The sequence below is a fragment of the Myodes glareolus genome, chromosome 5 (genome assembly GCF_982192425.1).
Source record: "Myodes glareolus chromosome 5, mMyoGla1.1, whole genome shotgun sequence".
In the NCBI taxonomy this organism is placed as follows: domain Eukaryota; kingdom Metazoa; phylum Chordata; class Mammalia; order Rodentia; family Cricetidae; genus Myodes; species Myodes glareolus.
Genome location: NC_142030.1, coordinates 60,836,308 through 60,862,752, shown reverse-complemented (window position 1 = coordinate 60,862,752; position 26,445 = coordinate 60,836,308). Strand labels below are relative to the sequence as shown.

Here is a 26,445-nt window from a genome sequence, read left to right as displayed (position 1 = left end):
TGGGCTGATTTCCTTCATAGAAACGTACTTGTGAATTTATAGACCAAAGCTGATCAGTGTATTTTAAAGGACTGTTCCAGGGCTGTCCTGGGAAATCAGTACATATGGTCCTCACATCAGGAACTCCAGTTCTCACTCACTTGCCCTGGATCCTTGCACACATGGGCTACAGCTGCCTTTGCATAAAACTCATGCAATATAATTTCGTCACTTATATCATCACCTGAGCACTCGGATACCACCCTAGAAAAGCTGGGTGGGACAATGCTTTGTCAAAGTAACGGTTCAACGGAACTTTTATAGCACATATTTGAAAGCATTTCTCACACACACACACAAAATGAAGTTTTAAAGCAAAATTATTAGGAGGTGGCTGCAGTGACACTTTTAGGTTGAGATAGGTAGAAAATGTCACAAAAATAGAGCGGTGCCAGGTGTGGTAGTTAGCACATTTCTTCCATGACTCTGTGTTACACACACATCCTATTTAACATATATCAAGCAGGTTTGAATTTTTTTTAATGTAAATGAAAGACCATACTGTAAACACATCAGACTTGTTTATTCCTTAGAAAAATAAGACTGTATCAGGCAATGAAGTTTTAAATTTGCATGTATATATGTCATTCATAAATAAAAATAACACTATCTAAATAAATGTTTGTGTTTAGAAGTCAGTAATGGAAAATTATCTTGCAACTTAGGTCATAGAAAAATACAAAGCATACTTATTATCAGAAGATAACATCTTAAAAAACAATTTAAAAACAGGATGTCCCCAACTTTTCTATAATGTATTATGGATATAACTGTCTTTATGTTACTTTTTTATGATTGAAAACATTTTTATTGTGTGCAATTTCTGATAAATAGATCATAATTTATGATAATGTTTGTATATTCTGTGGTAAATCTGAAATACTTATATATACATTCACATATATCACAATGCAGTGGTCAAGTATTAGGGAACAGGCAATCAACAAACCATGAAAGTACTAAGAGGATGAGTACTTTAACAATTGAAATGCTTTATGACAGTATAATACTCAACATAAAAAATGCCCATGTTACACTTTTCGAGAGGAATACATCACTGGTGGATGATGGAGAGGCAATAAGATTCTCTATTTTCAGATTCACTTTAGAAACTTTTCATTGTCTAAATTTTACCCGTCAATTCATTGGTTGAGGAAAACAGAATATGTCAAAAGCAAAATTACACATACACAATTTGTTTAGAGATGTATATTAATAACCAAAATTCAGGTGTAAACAAGAAACCATTTACTGGCAAAATAGTGTTGGCTTAAGTTGTCTAGTTCCTAACATAAGCTCTGATTGCCAAGTGGTGTTTTGTCACTATAGTAGTATTCAGAAAAGAAACTTAATCTGTCTTTCTCTTCTCCGCTCTCTGTCTATGGTTTTTTTGTCTTTTTAATGACTGCATAAAAAGATCATGCAGTCTCAATATTTTCTCACAGGTTAAGTTTCGTCAAGTATTGAGAATCCTCTCACTCTGCTTTTCTGAACACTAGCCATGTAGTTTTTCTTCTACCATTCTGTTTCTTTTGTAGTGTTGAAAATCAAAACCAGGGCTCCAGACTCGTCCATTTTTTGAGTCACTCACTTTGACTCAGAAATAAGGATTGAAGGAACACCGAAGAGTCAATACCCCTAGATAGGAAACTGTCACAATCTGTGACTTTAGAATGACCAGACATGATAACTAACCAACACTAGGCATGGATTCAAACACAAACAGGTTTAAAGAACTTTTTATCAGAGATGGGCTGATAAATTTACCACATAGATATGTTAACTGAATAAACACCAGCCCCTCAAGTGGCCACAGCAGCTGAAAAGTCCTTAGTTCCTTGACCTGGACAGTCTAGTCTAAGGGGAGGGCTACTGGAAAGTTTGCCTGGCTTGTCTGGATCGGCAGAAGTAGTTTGCTCTTGAGGCTCTTTGCTCTCTGAAGACACAGCCTCCCCAGCAGGCCGACACAGCCTCTCTACAGGAGCCACTTGTTTGCCTGCCTCTGCTTCCTGTTCTCGGAGCAACTGTTCAACCTCCACCTCCAGGTCCAAAGCCTCCTCATCGGCCTGCACGTCCAGCTGCTGCATCAGCTCCTCCAGCTTCTTGGCCTTCCGGAGCTCGTTCTGCTGGATGATGGTGCAGAGGTGTTCTGTGAGCTGTTCTTTTGTCTCGGTTTTGCGCTGTAAATCTAGCTTTGCTGTAATGTATTCAGCTTCAGCCCTATCAAACCGCTTCCTAGAAGGACATACAAAGATTGGTTTATTCACTTTCAATTGGGAAGCTTTCTGAGAGACAAACACAAACTAAAATAGGAGAGCCCGTATTGTAGCATTTGCCAGGCTATGTGATATAAAAACCGCCACTCTGGATAATTTCAAGTTACCTGTGTGACACCACTGAGCTCAGAAACTCCTCTCAGGAGCTGGCAAAAGCTAGCTAGAGCAACTTGAAGTGCACAGTTCATTAAATTTATGACAGCAAAACAAGAGATGAGGAAAGTAGAAAATTCACACCTCCTAGTTAATAGATTAGGAATGAAAATATTTTAATGAAGGAGCGAATACAGTAAAAACAAAGCACAGCCAACTAAAGGGTATCAGGTGAGGGCAAGAAGTAAACACCAAGAACAGAAACTGCCAGGCCAGTGTCAGTTTAGGCAGGGCTTCTCAAAGCCCACACTGATAGTTTGAGTCATAGAATTCTTTCTTGTAAGGAGCTGCTCAGAGGTTGTAGGATGTTAAACAGTATTCCTGGTTTATCTATTAGTACCACCACACACTAAACTTTATGTCACCAAAAATATCTCTGAACATTGTCTTTTTGAGACACACAAGTGCTTCCAGTTGAAAATCCCCAGGCTAAGTCATTTTCATTCTACATAACAACAGACTATTGCTACATGTAAAAGAGGTTTTATAGTCTGAGAATATAGTTGGATGGCAGAGTACTTGACTAGCAACATGAGAAGGAAAAGGAAACAGAAGGAAGGGAGGGAGAAAAGGAAGGAGGAGGAAAAAGGAAGGGAGAGAAAACCAGTATACATATCTGAACAGGAATTAGCAGTATGGATGAGTAATCCAAGTCTCTTGTGAAGTAAGGTAAATAGAGGGGAGAAGCCATCCCAGAAACTCCCTACCCCTTTCATTAGATTGTTATATACAGTCAAGTTGTCACAGCTTCACTTTCTACATGTGGTACTTCTCTTTAAACAGTCAGTTTCTTCCTCTCCTGAAAGAAAACAATTAGTCTGATGTGGGATTTCCCTCTGCATGCTGTGATTACCATTAATGAATAAAGAAACTGCTTTGGACCTATAGCAGGGCAGAACCTAGCTAGGTGGGGAAAACTAAACTGAACGATGGGAGAAAGAAGGGCAGAGTCAGAGCGAAGCCATGGAGCAGCCAGAGATAGACGCTGTGAACTTTACCCGATAAGCCACAGCCACATGGCAATATACAGATTAATAGAAATTGGTTAAATTAATATAAGAGTGAGCCAATAAGAAGCTAGAGCTAATGGGCCAAGCAGTGATTTAATGAATACAGTTTCTGTGTGATTATTTCAGGTGTAAGCTAGTCGGACAGCTGGGAAGCAGCAAGCATCCTTCTCCAACAATGTCAACCAGTTCAATTCAATTACCACTAATATTTGTGAAGGCCCTGTTGGCTTGCCAGTTTTGATGGCCTACTTAACTTCACTAATTCCTCAGTATGCTATGAATATGTTTTATTACCATTGGTTAATAAAGAAGCTGCTTTGGCCTATTATAGGGCAAAATAGAGCTACACGGGAAAACTAAACCGAAAGCTGGGAAAATGAGGGTAGAGTCAGGCAGAAGCCATGTAGTTGCCATCGGAGAAAGACACCGGAACCTTACTGGTAGGCCACAGTCTTGTGCTGATACACAAATGAATAGAAATGGGTTAATTTAAGATGTAAGAGCTGGTTAGGAATATGCCTATGCTATTGGCCAAACAGTGTTGTAATTAATATAGTTTCTGTGTGATTATTCGGGTCTGGATGTCCAGGAAACAGGAACATGGTCTCCATTTATAAATTCCAATATGAGCTTTAAGTGTAACTTAGAGAAAATAAGAAAGAATTACACCTTCTAGTGGAAGATTATCTTGGAAGGACACACAGTAAAAATTATAAAAGGCTTTGAGTGTAGAGAACTGAAGGTTCAAACCTGTCCTCTGTTGGTCAGTAATGTATACCTTTTTGGTCTTTGGATACACAGGTATCTAGCCAGGCTAGCTAAGGGAGAGAAAAAGACTTGTACTGCAGGATACAAGGAACACTGTCACAAGCAAGTCACCAGAATTACAGGCTGCTCTCCATGTTCAGAAGCCACACCCTATCTGAACTCTGTCACAGTCACAGGTCAAAATGGCTATCAGCTGCCATCAGATTCATCCCATTCAATTTCTCCAAAATCAGAAAGATAGCATGGACTGCCCTCACACAACTCAGTTTAAATGGAGTTCTTATTGTCACTGGTCATGAACCACCGTTTTGCCTGTGAAGGAAATGGCCTTGAGTGGATATAAATCTTTGATCTAACTACACGTACCACCAGGGTCAACATCCTGAGTAAAATACTTGGATTTCTACAGAAGGGGTTAGAGAAGATGTCATACAAAGACCAAAAACCAGTACAGGAACTCTGGCAGTTACTGCAACTCAGTCTTGGGTCTATCTGCAAAACAATGACATTAACAGTCACACAGATGTGTGGCTTGAGAGTCATCAGGGTAAACAGTCCACGAATTCTTCCCAGTGCCTAAAAAACAACTTCCCCTGCAGATTTAAATAAAAACCGTCACTGCCATTTAATGACACATATCTAAAACTACAGTTACAGGAAAGCTAGGTTCCTGGTATTTCTAATTCTAAAATTGCTATTTATACTGTGCTCATTTATTGTCCTTCTCTTATTTTACTGTCACCTAATAAACGTAAGAATGAGCATGTTGTTTTTCAGTATCTTCCCATGTTAAAAAAAAATCATGTTAAAAAACTTTTACTGGGTATCTGGGTCCTTTATTTCTACACTAGGTAACATATCCTGCTTATGAATGTTTTAACACTAAGTCAAGAGCTCTGACATCATAGACATATGAATACCTCAGCCTTTCCCCAGTACTCTCTTCTCTCTGGGTCTATCCGGATCTATGCTCTCCAGCTCTGCTCTCCGAGTCAGTAGATTACAGACCGGTTTCATGACCACTGAATGAACATCTGCAGCCAGGTCCCAAGGTTTCTACTGATCTGAGTGCATATCAGGCAAATAACTTACGATTCTGTATCTTGTTTATTTGTTTAAAGTCTTTCTGGACTAAAACATACATATATATTCTCTTACAAAATGACTGATGCTTGAAATAGTGATTAATTTCATAAACTACATGATTAGTCTAGGGGTCTTGTCACTCGTTCTGAATCTGGGTAAGATGGGTACTCTGGAAGAGAGTAAGATCATTATATATAAGCCAGTAAGACATACTGAACTGGAAATGTAATTAGAGAATGGTTTTGTTGTTTTAGGGGGACACTGAGTGATTTAAGGTTATTTAAAGGTTTTAAAAACTGTCTCTTTGTCTTGGTATCTTTGACAGTCTTTAAACAAACAAACAAACAAAAAACCCTCAATGTTTAACCCTTTCTACACCAAAATGTGGCCACAAGTCCATGAATAGGTATAACCATCTGAAGTCGAAAAGGGTAAGAAACTGAACCATGGGGCCTCTTGAAAATCCTGCCCCTGCTAACACCTTTATTTTCGGTTTTTAGTCTCCTGAAAGGATGAGAACTTTCTCGTGTTTTAAAGCATACAGTTATGGTAATTTGTTATGAAAGCCCTAGGAAACTGAAACAATGCAGTCACATCTGGAGTCTAAGTAGTAAAACTGACTGGCCACATGAACTACCAGTGTGCAGAATGGTCCATTCAGATGAATTTCTTAAACCACATGAACCAGTGAGTGAAAATGTATTTCTAAGGATAAAAAGGAGATGCAATTTCCACATATAATTAACCATTTCAATATCTGTAATTGTTCAATAGCCATAAATATAAATTTAGAAAATTCTGTATTAATCTTATGAATGAACAAGACACAATCTTGATTCCGGTTAGGACTGTCTATGGCTTCTCTAATTTACCTTCAGCAAACAGGCTTTGAAAAAGAGCTTCACACATCAGCATCCTTTCATACGGTTGTATCAGTAACAGTACCGTGAAAGTGTTATCTTTAGCGTATTAAACATATGAAATAAAAATAAGATGTGAAACTTTTACTGTGTAAGAATTCTCTGCACAAGTTTTAGTAAAAAATAGTAGCCTACATTATCTATAGTTTCCAAAAGCTAAAACTGACATTTCCTATTGAATATCCAATGTGAAAAGGACATCTTTCACAGCCTATTCAGGACAGAAGTAAAACACACACTAAGTTGATCGTATTTATGTATTTAAGAATAGACACACAAACACACATATACACACACATATGTACATATGCAATAATAATTAAAAAGCAGAGGTCATGAATTTGAAAAATAGAAAGGAGGGATATATTGGAGGGTTTGAAGAAAGGGAAGGAAAAAGGATGCAATTATATTATAATCTCAAAAAACACCAACAAGAAATAATTAAATAAAAACCTACAATTAGACATTTTCTGCTGTACCCAGGACTATGAGGTGCTATGGACTATCAGGATGAGAGGCTGCAGAGGTGGCCAGCTTAGTTACAGAGAATAAGATGTGCTGACAGTTTATGTGTAATGAAATCCTAGTGACCTCCTAACAGTAACAGAAATTGGAAACTTCTGGTTATCAGCTACTGATGGCATTGATTTAGGATGTTCACTAATAAGGGCAACCCATTCATAGCAAACGAGCAAACACCAATTACCCAAATCACAAGGACAACCACAGGCCTCTTTTAAACACTAAACAGTGAATTAAAACTATCACCAAACATTTCCGCTTTATTAAATTGTTATATAAACATTCTGATGTTGTGGTTTACCCGAGACTAATGAAGCATTCTGATTGATTTCTAGTGTTACAGAGAAAGATGCAAAGCTGAGTCATTAGCACGGCATTCCCTTGTGAAAAAAACAAACTTGGATGATTAAAGCAATGTTGAAGGGACTGAGAACCCTGAAATTGGGCATATTTTTTTGCCCTTTTATCTACTTGCAAAGCCCATGTAATTCTTTACATGTGTCTATTCACTTTAAAAATATTCCACAACGATTTCTTCTTTTATAAAAACGCTAACAGTTGAAACCAAGGAAGCACATGATAACAGACCATTTTGTACAAAGTATAACCAAACAAGGAAAAACAAACTTCACAATACTTAGAGGATATTTAAAAAAATATATCTATAAGTATTCTTTTCTTTCTCCTCATAGACAGAGTCCTTCTTTGTACCCCAGGCTGGCCTTGAACTTGCAGTGGTCCTCCTACTCCAGTCTCTTGAGTGCTGGGAATATAGGCATGTACCGCACCATTCCTAGCTTATAGTCAAAAGTATTTTCAAAATCAACTAGCTTTCTTACTTTGATACCAGAGTGAGAATCTGGTCCAAATTCTATAAAGGCAATATCAAAGAGCTCAAATTTTAATGGAAGGAACACAGACTTGCTGTTAGAATCATATAGTTCTGCAGACAGCTAATCAGGCATATAATTTGATAGTTTGAAATACTCAGTATCACAAATGTTAAATAGGTAAAGGTTAATCAGGAAACACTAAAATGCAAATGAGCAATTCAGGAAATGCTGTAAGAGGAATTTCAACAAGGAAAAGCCATAGGACAGGCAACCACTTGAATTAGCACATTACCTATGGCACTCTCATGAGACTTTACTGGAGACAGACATAAACCCACTGGCATACTCACGCCAGATTCTTCAGGCCTCACTATCCTACCCACCGTGCATAGGAATACTCTAGGCTGGCCTGGTCAATTCTGTTCCTGAGGATTCCAATGTCAGCTGACACCATGTCATCTAAGGCCTGTAACTCCTTCTGGATCCTCTTCAGTTTCATGGTCTCTGCTTGGGTCCTTTTAGATCTGGAAAACCAGAAATGTGAGTTGGAGGAGAACACTTCAAGACCTCATTTCCATACATGATATAAATGGAAAAGGACGGTAACTGTGTATGTAATTATAGTTCATGACATTCTTTTAAGAACATAGAAAAAAATCAGAATTGACAAAGAAAAACCAATGCTCTTTTCTCGTTTTTCTAAACTTTCTATTAGTACATAACAATTTCATGAACAAAGCAAAAATTAAGGTTTTTATAAAAGCTCCTGATAAAGTCAAGTGGTAGTTGCGCACACCTTTAATTCCAGCACTCGGGAGGCAGTGGCGGGAGGATCTCTGTGAGTTTAAGGCCAGCCTGGTCTACAAGAGCTAGTTCCAGAACAGCCAGGGCTACACAGTCTTGAAACCTGCCCCCAAAAGAAAGAAAGAAAGAAAAAGACAGGAAGAAGGAAAATAGTTAGTGATAAGCAGTTCATCTGTGGACTTTCCTGAGAGAACATGTCAATATTCCCTTACACGGAATACCTAACACAGCTTTCCAAACCCAGACTCCAACCTCCTTCCCCAGTCCACTTTCAGCTCCCATCCTCACTTGACAGAAAGATCCAACCTCACTAATAACATTTCCTTGTCTGACAACATCTATCTTTTCAACTTCTTCAGTCTCATCTTCTTTCCTAGGAAAACTGTATACAGGCCCTTACAATTATCCATGGGGTTCAGACTCCTTTCTGTTGAAAAGCACACCCTACTTGGTCATCATCTGCCTCTTACTGCACCCAAGTACACATATACTTCAGACACAGGGTAACAAACACAAAAGTGAACCTTTAACCATGAATTCATCCATCAGAATTTCACACATTCAATAGGGAGCAGAACCTGCCCCAAGTGACACCACCACAGGGCAGCTTCCGTCCCTGACTTTGACTGTTTTAGGCATTCATCTTCCCTTTCTGTGCACATTCAGTAAGCAGCAGTCTGACTTTAAGTGCTTCATTATCATGTATTAACAACAGAACATGCTGCGTTTCCCTGCACTTCTGTCTCCATCTATGCTACTGTCTTAAATCAACAGCAGACAGGCACGGAAACGAAGCATTCTTTTTAAGACAGGGGACAACATGGCCCAGGCCAGCCCTGCACTCACAATTCTCCTGCCTCTACCTCCCAAGTGCCAGGATGACAGGTCTGCAGCACTACAGCAAGCTGAACACACCTAAGTTCTTTTGTAAAATGCCCAACAAACAGTCTCTACTCTTTGTAAAGGGTAAGAAAATCCCTTTTTAAAGCATAATCAATCACTTGTAGAGAGATGGTATTATTCTTTTATAGTCTGTTTTTTTTCTTGAAATATAACCCAACCTGTGAGTTTTATCTATATATTATACTTCATGAGAAGTTGTAAAAGGGGAAAAAATCTTTTTCAAATGTTTCTCTCTCTGAATTACCTATCTTCCTTTCATCTCTTATGCCCTTCCATCAATTCAAACCTCAAGCAATAACAGTTTAACACACAGTCTTGCTACACAGCTGTGCAGCCTAGTCTGACCTTGAACTTAGGCCAATCTTCCTGCCTCAGTCTTGGGAGGACTGGGTCAGTAGGCACATCCCACCATTCCTATTTTGTAACACAACACAAGACCTGCTCTATGCACTACAGTATGGTCTGTGAGTTGGGCAAGGGGCTGAAGATTAAAACACGCACGCGCGCACACATGTGCACACACACACACACACACACACACACACACACACACACACACACACACAGAGCCAAGAATGCTCTCTTGATTGTGTTCCAGGGCAGCTTATATAGGGTCTCCTTCCATGTCCTCTCGGCTGCAAGCCCACCAGAAACCACTCCCCTGCCATCAGGAACTCCTGAGGGTCTCTGTGCTCAGAGCAGCTGCAAAACAAGTTGTTTGCTCAGAGCAGCTGCAAGCACAGGAAAACAAATTGTTTATTCCGGCAGGCAGGGGGTCACAGGAAATTCAGGGTCTGGGGGTCCACAGTCCCCAATACTATCAGGAGGTCCTAAAAGCAACACATCACTGAATACTTGCTTGCATTCAGTCCAGTCACCACTTTATTGACACAGCTTAAGACCACAGGAGAACTGGAATTACAAACTCAAAGCATAGGAAGAGCAACAGAGACAGGGAAGAAAGGCTTACACTGGGAATGCTGCAGTTTGGAGCCAGTATGATACAGGACATAAGGAGAGACCACTGACGCACTTACCATTGAAGGTATGAAAAAAAAAAATCAAACCTCACACAGGCTACATGACAGCTGCTGTAAGTTACCAATGAAACAGGAACTTATTAAAGAAACATGCCAGTAAGAAACACAATCAAAGTTTATGACAATGTTAGTCACTCCTGTACCGCATTTACTCTCTACATGCTAGATACCAACACTTTTCCACATTCAAATTAAACCTGCATTTGCTGCTCACACACACACACACACTGATACCCATTTCTGCTGCCCCCATGACGGTGTGTTAACAGATGGTTAATACTGATGCCAGCCCTTCACTTGCAGCTGACATCACAAATACATCATGATTCATTACTTTAAAAAAAAAATCCTTCCTAAAAGGTAAAACTAGAATTTCAATATCATTTAAAGCATAATTTGTCTTATTAGAGTTGCATGCAAGTATTGGTTTATTGAGTTAGGCATGGGAAAATAAATATAAGCTCGAAGAGATGACTGTGCATCACCAGCCCTGATCCAGAAGCCTCACCTTTCGGCAATAGCTTGAGCCAAAAGGGCTTTCTTACGTTTATTTTTCTCTTCCATTAGTCGCTGTTCTTGCTGGAGGACTTCCCAACGAGATTTTTCTTGCCTGGGGGGAGGGAGGCACAAAAATGAATTTATGAAAAAAGACTGTTACCCAGCCCCACACCTTACCAATCTGTCTCCTACACATAAAATTTAATCAGGCAGATTACATATATTTTCTTTCAAAAATCCCTTTAAAAGAAATCCATCTGCAGCTCATTATTCTGTTCTAATACGAACAAAGAACACGATCTGAAGTAAAGAGGCTTCTATAAATTGGACCTTTGAAATCTATATATGTGTATAATCTAGGAACCCACAAACTGTAAGCCCAAGTACTGTGTGACATTCTTTTAGGAGTACAAAGAAATGTGTGCGTGGATAATAACATATGCAAAATGGAAGTCAAAGTATACTGGTCTGAGGTTGATGTCACATTTTACCTTTTAGAATTTTCTTTATGAATAAAGTCTGGACTTCCTTAACATCTTAAGGTAACAGCCAGTGATTGTTTATTACTTTTTTCCATTTGCTCACTTTTCTCCAACTCTGTTTTTACAATTGGTTTTTCATTGAAACACAAATATATCACTTTCTCCTTCCCTTCATCCAACACCTCCATATCCCCAAGTTGACAGCCTTTATCATCACATACACACATATGTATGTACAAATATATATAAATACAACCTTCACAGTCCTTTATCTCCAGCTCTTGGAGAGCATTTTAAATGAGTAGTTGTCTGAGCTAATATAGAAGTCAAAGACTGAAAGCATGTACTGTATCTTCTAACATGTCTAATTCTGAGAGAGGACACACAAATATTTCCATAGTCATAATGCTATCAACACCGATAGGGTCACAGCAAAGCTCTTTCCTCTCCCTACTGGTGTTTATCCAGCCCATCCAACATCTTTACCCAGAGACCTTGCAATCACTTATAAACCTGCCCTTTTCCTTCTGCTACTCCAGCTTCCCGTAGGGCTGGCACCAGTTGCTTCTCATCCTTTCCACTCCACAGGCGCCTCAGGCCCGGTTCACCTGGCCCCTCTCTCAAACTACAAACAAGCCTGTCGTTTCTCTAGTCACTACTCTGACAGGATTATTTTTCCCTGGGGCTCTAGTATTAATTACTCTTCACCAGGAAGTACGCATTCCCGTTATCCTTGCTGTCTTCTATTTCTCCACTGTTCGCTAACTTTTGCCTGGCTCAGAAAACCAAGATGGCATCATAGAACACTTTAAGATACGGCCCTCTTTTCCTAAGCTCATCGTATCAGAATTCTTCCTTTTTAAAATCAATGGCTCCTCAAATTACTGTCTCCCATGGACATCCCAGGGTATCCAAAACCAACGCTATTCCTATGACATCTCATGTAAGTTGTCCATCTCAATCACAAATTCAAAGCCTTCTTGAACAATGTTATAAAACAAACCAAAAACCAAGCAAACTTAATTCATGTGATTTCATATATCTCATTAAAATCAATTATATCATAAAACTCTGGTAGGTAAGGCTCTCATGACACAAAATCAATAGAGATGAGGACTATATCTGATATTGGGAAAAACACAAGACACTTTGAAAAAAATCAGAAAAGGAAAAAAAAAAAAACAAATGCCATCTTTTCTTTCCATTACTAAGAATTCAAATGTTAGCAAATGGAAATCTCTATACGGGTGGAGCGAAACTATGTAGATTCTAATAAAAAGATATTTCAACTCTATTATTCACTGGCTGTGTGTTGGCTTTAGGAAGATAAACTTGTGCGTGTGTGTGTGTGTGTGTGTGTGTGTGTGTGTGTGTGTGTAAATTTGAAAGAGGGTCTTGCTATACTGCTCGGCTTAGCCTGGAACTCACTGTGTAGATCACTCTGGCGTCAAGACTTGAGAGCTCCTTCCTTTGCATAAGTGCTATGCTTATAGAATGTGCCACACGTCTAGTGTCCAGAAAACAGTATCTTCTCCAAGTTCTAGATAACTCTTCCATCAGGTGAAAATAATAAGCATGTATTATAATAATGTTGTAAAAAGTAAATGACAAGACAAAATATTTAGCTCATAATATGTTTAGGTGGTTGATTCTTTTCAATAGTTTACTGATTGCATTTCTAGGCAGGAAAAAAAAATGAACAAACTACATTTCTTTCCAGTCCTGGGGAAAAGACGAAAGTCTCACAGACTTACTAACAATTCCATTTTCTTTTTCTCCACTTTGCAATCTGGCTTTGGAGTTAGAACCTCGGCATTTCTGTGACCATCGTGGGAATTCTGGAGTCCGGGTTCCTGTGGCTGACCCTCAACACTCTGTCGCTTCCCATTGCCAGTGGATGAAGAGGAGAGTGAGAGAGGACTAAGGACAGCAGGGGAAGGAGGTGGTTTCTGATGGTTAACTCTCTGTTTGGGTGGAGAGAGCAGCTGCTCTGGAGGTAATGAGGCTGATCCATCTTGAAGACCAAGTTTTTGGCTCTGTTCTAGTAGGGCTTTTTCTCGCTGAAGCTGCTGTCTAGTTTTTTTCACAGGGAGACGGCGCTGAGGCTCAAACAGATCTAGGTAAGAGAAAACAGAAGAGTCCTTACGTGAACAGCAAATAATGATAATTTCTCTAAAAACAAAGTAGTGGCATTCAATTTTCTAATTCTAGAGGTCCCATTCTCTATTTTGAAAGCCCAGGAAAAAAAACCAACCATTTTTTCTGGGTTCAACAGTTTTTATATCATACTATTAATATTTAACAAAAATCAGCCTCTCCTTCAATTCATCTTTATATAAAATCTATTTCATTGAACCAGGTCTGGGGAACACAAGGCAAAGTTTTCATTTCAACTTGAGGACTATAAAAGAACTGACTAATTCGGATGAAACTGGGTAGCCAATTTGAATTTTCTGAAATACTGTTAGTGTTGGTGTGATTCTTGATTCTCCCTGTTGTGCAGAAACAACTAATGGTTGGTTCTCAAATGAGATGCCCTTCCCTTAGATTTACATATTAAAACAATTCTACTTAGTTCTACAACTGTTTTAGCTTATGGATCAAAGGCATATTCACCAAAGACCAGATAAGTTCCTATTAATGTATTTAAACTAATTTTACCAGCATCCTAAAACAAGCAGCACAGGAAGATAAAACAATTACAAGGATTCTGTTTAAAGTACAAATGAAGTAACAATGCTCCTTTTGGGAGAAATATTGGTACCAAGATTAAACTCTTAGGGCAGATAATTGGAATCTCACTCTCATATTACATTTAATATGATCTATAAAATTGCACTGTGTAACTCAAACAGGACTTTTAAGGCTGGGCATGTCACACAGTGGTAGAGCATTTGCCTAGAATTTACAAGGCCTTGTAATCACCAGCACAGCAAGAAAACAAAAACCAACCAAACAAGACTTGTCAAATCGATATTTAAATTCTACACACTGACCTCTGAAGTACAAGTTTACTAATTTAAATTTCCAAAGTAGAGCTGTAAACTTTGCAGTCGTTAGCTTGGCTTCAGACTAGTTCCCTGCCATACCAGTTATAACGATCCATGTACTTATTAACCAATGGAGGCAATGCAAAGAGATATGCATGGAAACTTTTTTTTTTAAGAAGTCAGAGGTAATACCAAAATTGTGGACTGTGTTGGTTAATGTGAATCATCAACTTGATGAGATTCAGAATCACTTGGGAGTTGATCTATGGGCATAAATGTGGAATAATCTAAGCAGATTAATTGAGATGGAAAGACCCACCCATTGTTGAGTGTCACTATCCCCTAATGGGATGATCTTTTCGAGTGTCTAAAAAGGAAAAAATGAGTTGAACATAGGCATTCATGTTCTCTACTTTCAGAGGAGGCAGAGGCAACATAACCAGTTACCACAAATGCCTGCCTCCGGGACTTCTCCACGATGGCCAGTACTCTCCAACTGGGAGTCAACAGAATCCCTTTCCTTTAAGTTAATTTTGGTAGGGTGTTTTATCATAGCCACAAGAAAAATAACTAACACATGGACTTTCTCAGAAACACAAAGTACCCTCCTCTATTTTGCAATATGAGTTTATTGGTTACTGTTCATATTTACATTTTCAGAAAATATCAGAGGCTGTTTTGTGAAAACATTAACTGAATAAGTTTCTTTGTAAATCAGCTATGTCTTTTTTACTTTATATTTTTACAAAGCATAGACATAAGGCTTAGAAAGATTCATTTTCCACTAGCAATAAATAAACAAATCAGGACATGTAAAAATAGAACACATTGTTTAAATACTATGTACTGGAAACTATAAATATCAAAATTAGGGCCAGCCAAGGAGCATAAATCTAGTGCAAAGGAGGACTGGCCACAGTCACTTCTAGTCAGCTGCTGTCATTAAAGCAACTGAGGTCAATACAGCCAGACACTTTGATTCCCACAATTAAAAACAGGTACTTAAAGATTATTTCTATTTGTATTTTTTATGTGGTCCTGGATTGAACCCAGGAACTAGCACATGTCAGACAAGTGCTCACTCACTTAGTTCTGGCCCCAGCTCCTAATATCAGTTTTACACAAACGGCATGGGGTTTCAAGTGTAGGGAACTCTATCAACCAGAAAAACCTAGATTATGCTGTAATGGAAAGAAACTTTTAGTCTTCAGCAGCGTGTTCCAGCTAAAGGCCAGGCTGAGGATGCAGCTCAGAGGGGAAGTAACAATATAAAGCTCTGGGTTCGATCCTCAGAACCATAGTGCAAAGCAAAAAATCAAAAAACAAAGGCTGACAATCACATGCAAGTTCTGTAAACAACACTGATGATTATCATTAATAATATTTAAAAAAACTGGATAGTCAAGAGCAGGAAGGAAAAAAATCCTGAGAAGTCAAACAATGTTTTTAAACATTTTATGTATTTGAGTTTTTCGTTTGCATGTAAGTATGGCATGTACATGCAGTGGCCTCAGAAGCCAGAAGGGGCTGTCCGATCTCAAGAAACCTTAGTTACTTAAGGTTGTGAGCTGCCAAATGGTTGCTGTGAACTGAACCTGGGTCCTCTGGAATATAAGTGAGAGACCAGTGAGTTTTCTCTTCAGCCCCCTAATAACTTTCCATGTGTGTAATTTAGCCGACAGGCTGTTTATGAGCCCCACTATCTACTCCTTAAGCCCCACTCCGTGACCCGTCTTCACTATCATTTGAATCATGTGTTGTTGAGCATAAGGAAATGATTAGTCTACAAATTTTCTAAAATGTATTAATTTTACAAGTGTACTGTCCAAGTTTTTTCTCTACTTAACATCATACTGACAATATTCATCCCCACTATTGGCACCATCACAGCCATTCACTTCAAATGCTGAGTCATCCAGAGTGACAAACCCCGAGTTTACTGATGTCTTCCCAAGGACACTTAGGTTGGTTACTTCTGTGAACTGGGCTGTTACAACTTCCTAATGTGCTAAATTTTGCCTTGGGTATTATCCCCAAAGTACTGGGTGTTAAAATATAACACTAGATGTTAGACTGCTTTCCAAAATGCATTTCACCCAGCAGTATGTACAATTACACTTTAATACATGTACTGTTTGGTCTAATGTTTTGACTTGCAGCCACCAAGAGAGCCTAAGGTGGTATCTCACTGTGTTTTTGATTTTTAAGCTCTGCTTGTTGTTGATGGTTAGTATCTATTCATATTCCTTTACTTTGAAATATCTATTATTTCTTTTAGCTTGTATTATTCACACATTACTAGCAAAGAATTGATAACACAATTAAAGAGAGAATATTTTAATACCAGAAATGGTCATACATCCAGGGAAGAAAATCTAACAAATAGAAAACATTCAAGATTTATATAAGGCAAAAAATTCTAAGATTTGTTACAAGGTATTACAGACAGTCTAAATAAGTGGAAGCGATACACCCTTACTGGTAGTGTTAATTACATGATAATATCAAACAGCTCCAGATTCACTGCAATTCTAACCAAATTCCTATTCCCTGAAATTAGGTAAAATTGTTTTAAAAAGTTTTTGTAGGAAAGTATAAATGCTTAGACTAGCAAGAAAAACAGTAAAAAGGGACCAGAGTGAATACTGATGTCAAGGCAATGAGCGAGATGGCTGAGCAGATATAGGCACTTGTTACCAAGCCTCAAGACCTGAGTTCTGATCCCTATGACACACATGACAGAAGGAGTGAACTGATTCTTACAAGACATCCTCTGACTGCCATGCCCATGCTAGAGCCAAGGCAAAAGGGCTCATACACATATATATATAATAAATAAATCATAAGGAATAATAAAGGACACACAGGAATAAATATCTTAAAACTGGCAGAGCAGGTTGCATTGCATTCTTCCATTTTTTTACATATTAAATCACCTCAGATCATATGTGTATATACATATATATATATGTGAAATGACTGTATCAGCCTCACCTGGTAACCCATGTTACACATGACACTAAAATGAAAAATAAACCTTCATTATTTTAAGGAATTAGCTATGTTAAAGTTTTTTCTTGCTTCAATTTAAACTGCCTTAGCCTGATTTCTTAATTATCAATACTTCTGTATGTATCTGTCTCTCCCTGCTCACATCCCCTTGCCCCTCCACCAATCACAATTCTGTGTTTCATTCCTTTGATATTCTTCAGATATAACAATATCTGTATTAAAATACACCTGCTTCACATAATTTGTTCATATATAAACTATCAGACCTACTCACCTGCAACTGGCTTCTTTTGCACATATTTATGTAATTTATAAATTACTGAATGTAGCTAGTGATTAAGAGTCTCACTAACTAGCACAAGTTATTTATCCTCTCATCTGTAAATAGACAATTGGTTTGTTTTTAACTTTTGGATATTATAAACAAGATGGCTAAAAACATTCTTGACTACATGTGCACTCAAGTGTTTCAGAAACACCCTGTCCTTATTTTTGCCAGCAACCAATCCCATCTTCCCAGATTATTAACTTCATTCTTCACAGTTGCGATGAAGATTCAATTTTTGCAGCTTTAAAAATGTGGGGTTTTTAATGCCAATCACTTTGTTCCACTGTAGCTACACAGAGACCCACAGATGTTTCCTTTGTTCTCACGGCAGTCATAGGTAAGTGATTTTATATCCACAGTCTAAATTTCACCACCAAATGACAGGTCTTGACATTCCGGTCCTTATCACTGTTTAATCAAATCCAAAATGCAGAAATACTTTAAAATACATTTTTAGATAACAATCATATTAGAGTCCTTCATTAAACCTTTGCCCCGGCCAGCTAACTTCTGCCAACATTTAACTTTCATGAAATAGATCCAGGGTGCATCAAATCCTCAGTGTGAGGTTGCTCTATGGCTACCACTTGTGCAATATCTATTACTATATTATTTAACGGTCTGGCTCATTAATCTACAAGCTCTCTGAAGGCAAAGATGCCCTGCTCATCTTTAAATCTCTAATATAGAGGTTGTGTTCCATGACAGGTTAGCATCCCCCTTGACAAGGATGGAATGGGCCCTTGGGCCAGACAACACACCTAATTCAGACACTGATGCCCACAACTTGAAAGTCAGATCAGAAACAAGGCGTGTAGTATACATAGGCTGTGAGTGGAGAACAAAGTCATATAACAAACGAATCTAAAGGCATCTGGCAGAACAGCATCAGCGGGTCACACCTGATAGTATAATCTTATGATAGAGTTTTTAAAAGCCCCGTCCCTGGGCGGCCCAACGTCCCTAATGTATATAAAGTACACCGAGCTCATGCTAGCAATTTACTTTCTTTTGCACCTGCCAGCCCTGGAAAAGTTTCACCTAGGCGAAAAATTACAAAGTACCTGAGCTACATCCACACTTCTCACTAACTACAGACATAGAAAGATTTCTTTAATGTTTATCCCTAAACAAAGTATTTTTTTTTAAACGTTGCCACGAGTGACAGAAAGTTCTCACTGAAGTGCTGGGCACTACCAGGATCACCACAAACATCTTTGTGAAATTTCAATCTCAGGTCAAGAGCGTTTCATATCGTTTCCAGCCAAGCATCGGAAAACTAATTCATCAGAAGCAACCTACAGAGCAAGCCCATTCAGTGATATATATATTGTATTCCCAGTACGTGTGAGTGTACTATGCACGTGCATACAAGCACACACACGCGCTTCAAATCGAACCCCGCAAAAATCCTTTCAGTTTGTTGACTCCCCAAAACTGGAAAGAACTGCAAAATCACCTGGTAACCAGAAGTGGACACAATGAAGAGAAAATCATGTCTTTTGCACGCATTCACTCTCACGATCCCCTCCTGCTTTTCTAAGTTCACCCCAGTTATGATGCTCTAGGTAATCCTGCTCTCCACTCACCCTGACCCCAAGTCTGCTACAATCCTCTCTGGAGGAGCCTTTCGGGTGGTAGCTTCGCTTTCTCTCCCTAATCTCGTTCCTTTCTACAGGAAAAAGTCACTGAAGAACCGATCCTAAGAGAGAAACCCTCCGGTCCGTCTCTCTGGCCCCGGCTGCGAAGACATCCACCAGGAGAGCCCCAGCATCCCTGGGGCGCCCCACCGTCCCTGCCCGCCCGCCCACTTGCACCTCCAGGCCCCACGCCCCCTCACCCACCCGCGAGGCCTCCAGTCCTTGACGGACGCAAGACTCCGCACCCGCGCGCACATCCACGCTACCTTTATTCTGCTTTAGCCTCCTCAGCTCTTCCTCCGAGAAGCCCGCCCAATCCTGAGCCATCCGCCCGGCCCTGGGGACCCCAGGAGCGCCCAAACCTCAGCTCGCGCACTGCCAACACAGCGCCCCGGGCACATCCGGGTTCCTTCCGCGGCACGGCCACCAGCCAATCAGCGCGCCGAGCTGGGGCGCGAGGCCCCTTCGGACTTCAGGTGAGGGCGCCCGAGGGGCTGCCCCGAGCGATGCCTGAAGAGCTGGCTCCGGGGATCGCGCCGCTCGAGCCTGAGCCTCGCTTTGCAAGCCTCTGTTGCGGGCTTTTGTTCTTTTGGCTTCATCACTTGGAGAGAAATGGGGGCGATGGGAATGTGAGGAAGGGCGGAGGACATCAGGCAGGGAGGCAGTGGCAGAGAAGGCCGGAAGGAGGCGGGTCCTGTGTGGACAACTGGGCGGAGCCTGCAGGCTGGGTTGCCTGGGAGGTGGGCTGGACAGTAGCTTGTCTTGCACGTAGATCCTGAGGCAGCCTCAGCCAATGGCCAGTTCTCTGCCAGACCTTGCAGAGTTCGTTTGCTTCCCACCTGATTTGGTTTCTTGTTTTTATGACAAATGAGTCTCAATATCCCAAGAGATTTTGCTGACCTCCATTTCACGAGCCTCACCACACTGCTCAAGTCCTAATTGATGAATTTTTGTTTTCCTTAAAGCTAGCTTCTTGAACTTCCATTTCTTCGTTTTAAGTAGTATTTAGAAGACTAAAAGATGAAATGCTTGTCGAAGTATGTGTAGGTCAGGCTTTTTTTTTTTTTTTAAAAAATAGATCAATTATTCTATTTTAAGATGTTCTTTTCCACTATTTTTGCTAACAGAAAGCAAACCACAATACCTTGGCTACATTTGAAATTTCAGAGTATTAATTTTTGTTATAAGAGTCAATATTTTTAATCAAGTTGAAATAAAAGAGTATACTGGAAAATAAAGTATGGTACCAAGGTTTGAAATGAGCAGTTCAATTTAGATAAGTATCATTTAAAAAATGTTAGACATTTTTCTTGTAATCTTTGAGCTTTAAAACTGAATGGGTTTTCCAAAATTCAAGTATGCCACACATGTTTATCTTAAAGATGGGTTTATTTTCAATGCATTTATAAGGTAAAATGCCCTACAAAAGGCCTAGTTTCGTTCAAGTTTTGAACATAGACTAAATATGTTACAGGCATACATTAACTAACACCAGAATAGTATGTCGTAATCGGTGACAATCTGGTAATTTATTCAGTTTGTCCTCTGCACACAATAGTTGTTTAGTAGTAATGCAGTAACAATGTTCAGCCAATTGCATGCTCCCTGTTGCATTTTATACATTCACTTTCTTCCTATGAGTTTCAAGATTTATCATTAATCTTAATAGAGTTCTAGTTACAGCATTTTAAAAGATTTGCTTTGCCCTCAAAATGCAAATCAAGGCATCAGCAAGATATAATAAGCTAATAAAATCCATCTGTATAAAGTTATATTTTCCCATTTGCAGCATTCTAAATCCCTTGTTTGTTGTTCTGTTAGCCCTTCCTCATGAATCCTACTTTTGTCAATTGGTATAGGATAGTTTAGTGACAGATTAACTCCAAATGCCCTTGGTCTGTGAGAATTCTTTGGGTTGAGAGATTATCTCTACAGATCAGTTTAGCTGGAAGTCTCAGTCATGTTAAACCAGCTAGATCTGAGGTAATTTCCCCCTATTTGTGTTATAAATCTGAATCCTACCACCATATACCCCTGGGGTGTTATGGTTTTTCCCCACACATGACACGCCTCCTTATAATCATCATATAGTCTATTCTTTTCAGGCTCTTAAATAGTTTATTTTCAACTATACGTAGAAACCTCAATCTTGGGTGGCTATGTATTGTAATGTTCTCTTTTTGTATTCTTTTAGAATCTGTGATATACATTTTTGTGTTTAAATAAAAGCTTTATATTTAATTCAGCATGTTTATGTTTCATTTATTTTGTCTCCTGCTGTTTCTCAATTACACCAGTTGGTGTTTTTTTTTTTTTTTTAACCAAAAATTGAGAGCCAGATGTGGTGTTTTGCCCCTGTAATTCCAGCACTCGGGAGGCTATGGCATGAGTTTGAAGACCATCTGCGTTACACAGTGAATTGCAGACCAGCCTGTCTACAATATGAGAACCACTGTTAAAAATAAACAAATTAATATGTATATTAAATATATAATTGTGCTTCTAGCCTATTTATAAAATGGGGCTGGCTGACTCAGAAGGTCAACGTACTTGATGTGGAAGACTGATAACATGTGTTCAATTCCTGGTACTCCACATAAAAGTGAGAGGAAAGAACCAACTATTTAGAGTGGTACTCTCACTTGCCATTGTATGGGCTCCCCACACACATATCCTCCCACACACACACATCCCCCCAACTATGGTAATTTTTAAAACACATCAAATAGCTTCCTCCTCCACTTTGAATAAAATCCCAGTTCCTGCATGATCCTGCATGATCCTGCATAATTGGGCCTCTGCCAGCTTCTTTTCTCTAAACTGTCTTTCTCCTTTCTTCACTCTCTGTAAACTCTGGTCAACGTTGATCTCTTTTGGTTTTGGAGATGCACAGAGCTTCTGCCTCTGTTGTCTGCTGGCCTAGCCAGAGCTTTTCCGGTTGTTCTTCCTTAAACTATGCTCTTTCCCTTGTTTGTTGGTTCTTCCTGCTTTGGTTATGGTTCCAAAACCCACACAGGCTGTTTATGATCTAGTGTGTCTAGATAGAAGCCCCCTATTTCCTGTATTTTTATGATTTATATAGCACTGAGTATAATTTCTAGGTTATTTGCATTTTATGCTTTTATTTTCTATCCTGTTTGATAATAGTTACCTTAATATGACCTCTGAATCTCTTCTTTACCCAGTATAAAGCAGACTGACAGCTGCTAAGCACTTAAAACATTTTCACTGTAAGTGCATTTGAGATTCCTTTCTAGAATGAATTTCTATGGTGCTGAAAGAACATGAACCACATTTTTCATTCTCTTTGCATCTATGAACTCAAAAGTTAATAAAAACATTTTTGCTAGTTGAGGAAAATCGGTAAGGCATTTTTTTTGTAAAGCCCAATGCCATGCACTTTCATAGCACCGTGGCCACCATATCTGATAGAAACAATGGAAGAGGGGCAAGGTTGCTTTCAACTCACAGTTTCTAATGGTAGTTCATGTTTCATTGATGTGGGATTTCCCTCTGTATGTTGTGAGTGCCATTGATAAATAAAGGAACTGCTTTGGACCTATAGCAGATCTATAGCGGAACAGAGCTAGGTAGGGAAAACTAAGCTGAATGATGGGAGAGAGAAGGCAGAGTCAGAGAGAAGCCATGGAGCCTCCACCAGAGACAGACATGGTGAAATTTTGCTAGTAGGCCACAACCTCATGGTGATGCACAAATTAATGGAGATGGGTTAAATTAAGATGTAAGAGTTAGGCAATAAGAAGCTAGAGCTAATGGGCTAAGCAGTGTTTTAAATAATATAGTTTCTGTGTGATTATTTTGGGGCTGAGCAGTCAGGAAATAAACTAATGGATGGCATGAGAAAAGCAGCTTAGTTCATGGTGGCTGGAGTATGTGGCAGATACTTCATAGATCACCGAGCATCTGAAACAGAAAGCATGACAGTAACCAGGCACTACATGGATCTTCAAAGATCTGCACCCTAATGGCTTTCTTGTTCCTACTTCCTGAAGATTCTGGAGCCTTTCAAATTAGTTCCAATACATGTGGGACAAGTATTCAAAACATGAGCCTGTCAGGTTCAAACCTTATCCAGCCTTAATATACTACCTTAAGAAGCTTCATAGTTTTGAGGAAATAGGCCTTATACTTTTATTTACTTTTAAGTTTTTCTATTATTTTTTGTTTCTGTATACACTGTGGTCTGAGTGATGGTATCTTTAAAAATTCCATGTGTTGGAATTAAGAAAGTTCTTTAATGGATAACTAGGTGAAGTTAGTTTGGAACCCTCATGAATGGGATTCATCTGCATATGGAAAAGCATAAGACAGCCTGCAAGTCCCCTTCACTATGAGATAATGCATTAAGAAAGCAACTTGAAGCCAGGTGGTGGTGGCACACACCTTTAATCCTATCACTCGAGAGGCAGAGGCAGGTGGATCTCTGTGAGTTCGATGCCAGCCTGGTCTACAAGAGCTAGTTCTAGGACAGGACATGTTCCAAAGCTTCAGGGAAATGCTGTATCAATAAAAAAGGAAGCAACTTGGAAGAAGAAGAACGCAGTCCATCACTCTACCAGATGGTGCCTTGAACTTGAAAGTCCCTAAGACAATAGAAAATAAACCCTGTGTTTGTAAATTTTATTCAATATATGATATTTTATTATAACAGACCTAAATATACTAACTATATCTGCAAATAATGGTTTTTTTTTACATTCTGTTTGCCTTTTTTCCCTTTCTTACATTACTCATGGATTATACCCACCGGTACAATGTTAAATAAAGGTGAGGTCAAATAGTCTATTGGATTCTGCTGTCATGATCAGTCTTGTTTGTCCACTTGTTTGAATTGACAGATGCCTTTCTCTGGGTACTTATGACAACATTCTTAGAGAGGATTAGATCACGGGTGCCCCCACTGTTGGTGTATTGTGCTATCATAGTACTGGATGGAATGTTCCATTAGTGGTAATAGTGTCAACCTTGGTTGATTGTGATTTTGAGTCTGCTATGCCTTTACTATTTTCTTTCTGTTTGTTTTTTGTGTATCAAAGAAGGAAAGAGAACTACCCCACCATAATTGTAGATCTGTGCACTCCTCCTTGCAATATTCTCAGTTTGGCACCATGCCTCTTTAAACTCTGTTTTTTTAGCTACATGAACTTTTAGGATATTATATCTTAATTCTTTCACACATTTATAGCAAAATGACCTTTTCTTTACCTGAACTTTAATACCTAAATTGTTTGATATTAAAGCAGTTTCTTGGGCTTTATTTCAAACATCAACTTTAGTATGCCCTCTCCTTTGCAAAATGATCTTTCCTTTCTTATCTTATTTACTATGCTCTTTGTTTTGTTGCTTTTCATAAGGCTTGGTTTAAGATTGTAGTGTGTGTTTCTTTATCATAGTCTACAATTAGTACCATGCCACACGTATTATAAAAATCTCATCAATGTATATTTCTACTTCTTCCAATTTAATCTCCATGCTATTTTTATTATACATATACTATAACACCCACACTGTGCTGTTAATTTTGTTTAGACTGTCAAATATCATTTTAAAAAACTTAAACAAGACAGTCCTATCTTTTAATCACTGTTTCAGTCACTTTTGTACAGTTGTGACCAAAAGTCTGAGTGACCAGCTAAAAGAAGGAATGACTTATCTGTGATCATTGTTTCAGAGGGCTCATTTCATGGCTACTTGGCTCCATGTGCAGAAGATCATGGAAGGAAGGTGTGTAGAAGATGCTCCTCACTCCTAGCAGATAAGTAGCAGAAAAGGAGACAGAAACTAGAGACAGGTATGACCTTCAAGATACGCCCTTAGTTACCCACTTCCGGTAGTTAGGCCTTACCTTAAAGGTTTCCAGAACCTTCCAAAATGGAACCACTAGCTGGGGACCAAAACACACGAACACGTAGAGGACATTTCATATTCATACCCATATAGATAGAATTCTTTATGTTCTTCATTTTTTATGCATAGCCATATTTCCAGCCCGTGTTATTTTTCTTCTGTCTTAGGGCTTTTCTATAGTTAAGGCATGATGAATTCTTTTTTTGTAAATTTTATTACTTTATAAATAGTATCATTCAAAAATTTCACTTCCTCCCCTCCTCCCATTTCCTTCCCACTCGCCCACTCACCATCCCCTCTCCCCTTCCAGTCCTAAGAGAGGGTGGGGTATCCTGCCCTGCAGGAAGTCCAAGGCCCTCCCACCTCCATCCAGGTCAAGGACTAGGATCCCAAAAAGTCAGTACATGCAGTAGAGACAAATCCCTGTGCCATTATCATTGGCTTCTCAGTTGGCCCCCATTGCCAGCCACATTCAGAGAATCCAGTTTGATCACATGTTCGTTCAGTCCCAGTCCAGCTGGCTTTGGTGAGCTCCCATTAGATCAGGAATAATGTCTCAGTGAGTGGACCAACCCCTCACAGTCCTGACTTCCTTGCTCATCTTCTTCCTCCTTCTGCTCTTCAACTGAACCTTGGGAGCACAGTCTAGTGCTCCAATGTGCGTCTCTGTCTCTATCTCCATCCATCGCCAGATGAAGGTTCTATGGCGATATTCCAAATATTCATCGGTATGACTATGGGACAAGGCAAGTTCAGGCACCATCTCCTCTACTGTCCAAGGACCTAGGTGGGGACATCCTTGTGGACACCTGGAAACCCCTCTAGAGCCAAGTCTTTTGCCAACCCTAAAATGGCTCCCTTAATTAAGATCTTTTCTTCCCTGCTCCCACATCTGCCCTTCCTCCATCTCAACCATCCCACTCCCCCAAGCTCTCCTCAATCCTCCCATTCTCACTTCTCTCTCCCCATCTCCCCTTTTCCCCACTCCACTCCCACCCCCATGCTCCCAACTTTTGCCTGGTGATCTTGTCTGCTTCCAATTTCCAAGAGGATCTATATATGTTTTTCTTTGGGTTCACTTTATTATTTAGCTTCTCTAGGATCACCAACTATAGGCTCAGTGTCCTTTGTTTATGGCTAGAATCCACTAATGAGTGAGTACATACCATATTCACTTTTATTTTTTGGTCTGGGTTATCTCACTCAGGATAGTATTTTCTATTTCCATCCATTTGCAGCAAAATCCAAGATGTCATTGTGTTTTTTTTTCCAC

General features: G+C 39.3%; 1 protein-coding gene and 1 pseudogene across 2 annotated transcripts; one reads left to right on the top strand and one right to left on the bottom strand.

Moving 5' to 3' along the window:
• Positions 1–541: 541 nt before the first annotated feature.
• Gorab (golgin, RAB6 interacting) lies at positions 542–19,729 on the bottom strand. Of its 2 annotated transcripts, XM_048421040.3 has the most exons (5): positions 19,571–19,729; positions 13,093–13,450; positions 10,863–10,964; positions 7,991–8,131; positions 542–2,274 (listed from the first exon to the last, which is right to left on the bottom strand). In XM_048421040.3, exons 1-5 carry the CDS (start codon positions 19,629–19,631, stop codon positions 1,842–1,844), a joined length of 1,095 nt encoding a protein of 364 aa, XP_048276997.2. In that variant the 5' UTR covers positions 19,632–19,729; the 3' UTR covers positions 542–1,841. The 2 variants fall into 2 exon arrangements, with proteins under 2 accessions (XP_048276997.2, XP_048276998.2); XM_048421041.3 differs by lacking the exon at positions 19,571–19,729 and having other exon boundaries at positions 13,089–13,226.
• Positions 18,359–18,466, top strand: LOC125392005 (U6atac minor spliceosomal RNA; annotated as a pseudogene).
• Positions 19,730–26,445: the final 6,716 nt, after the last annotated feature.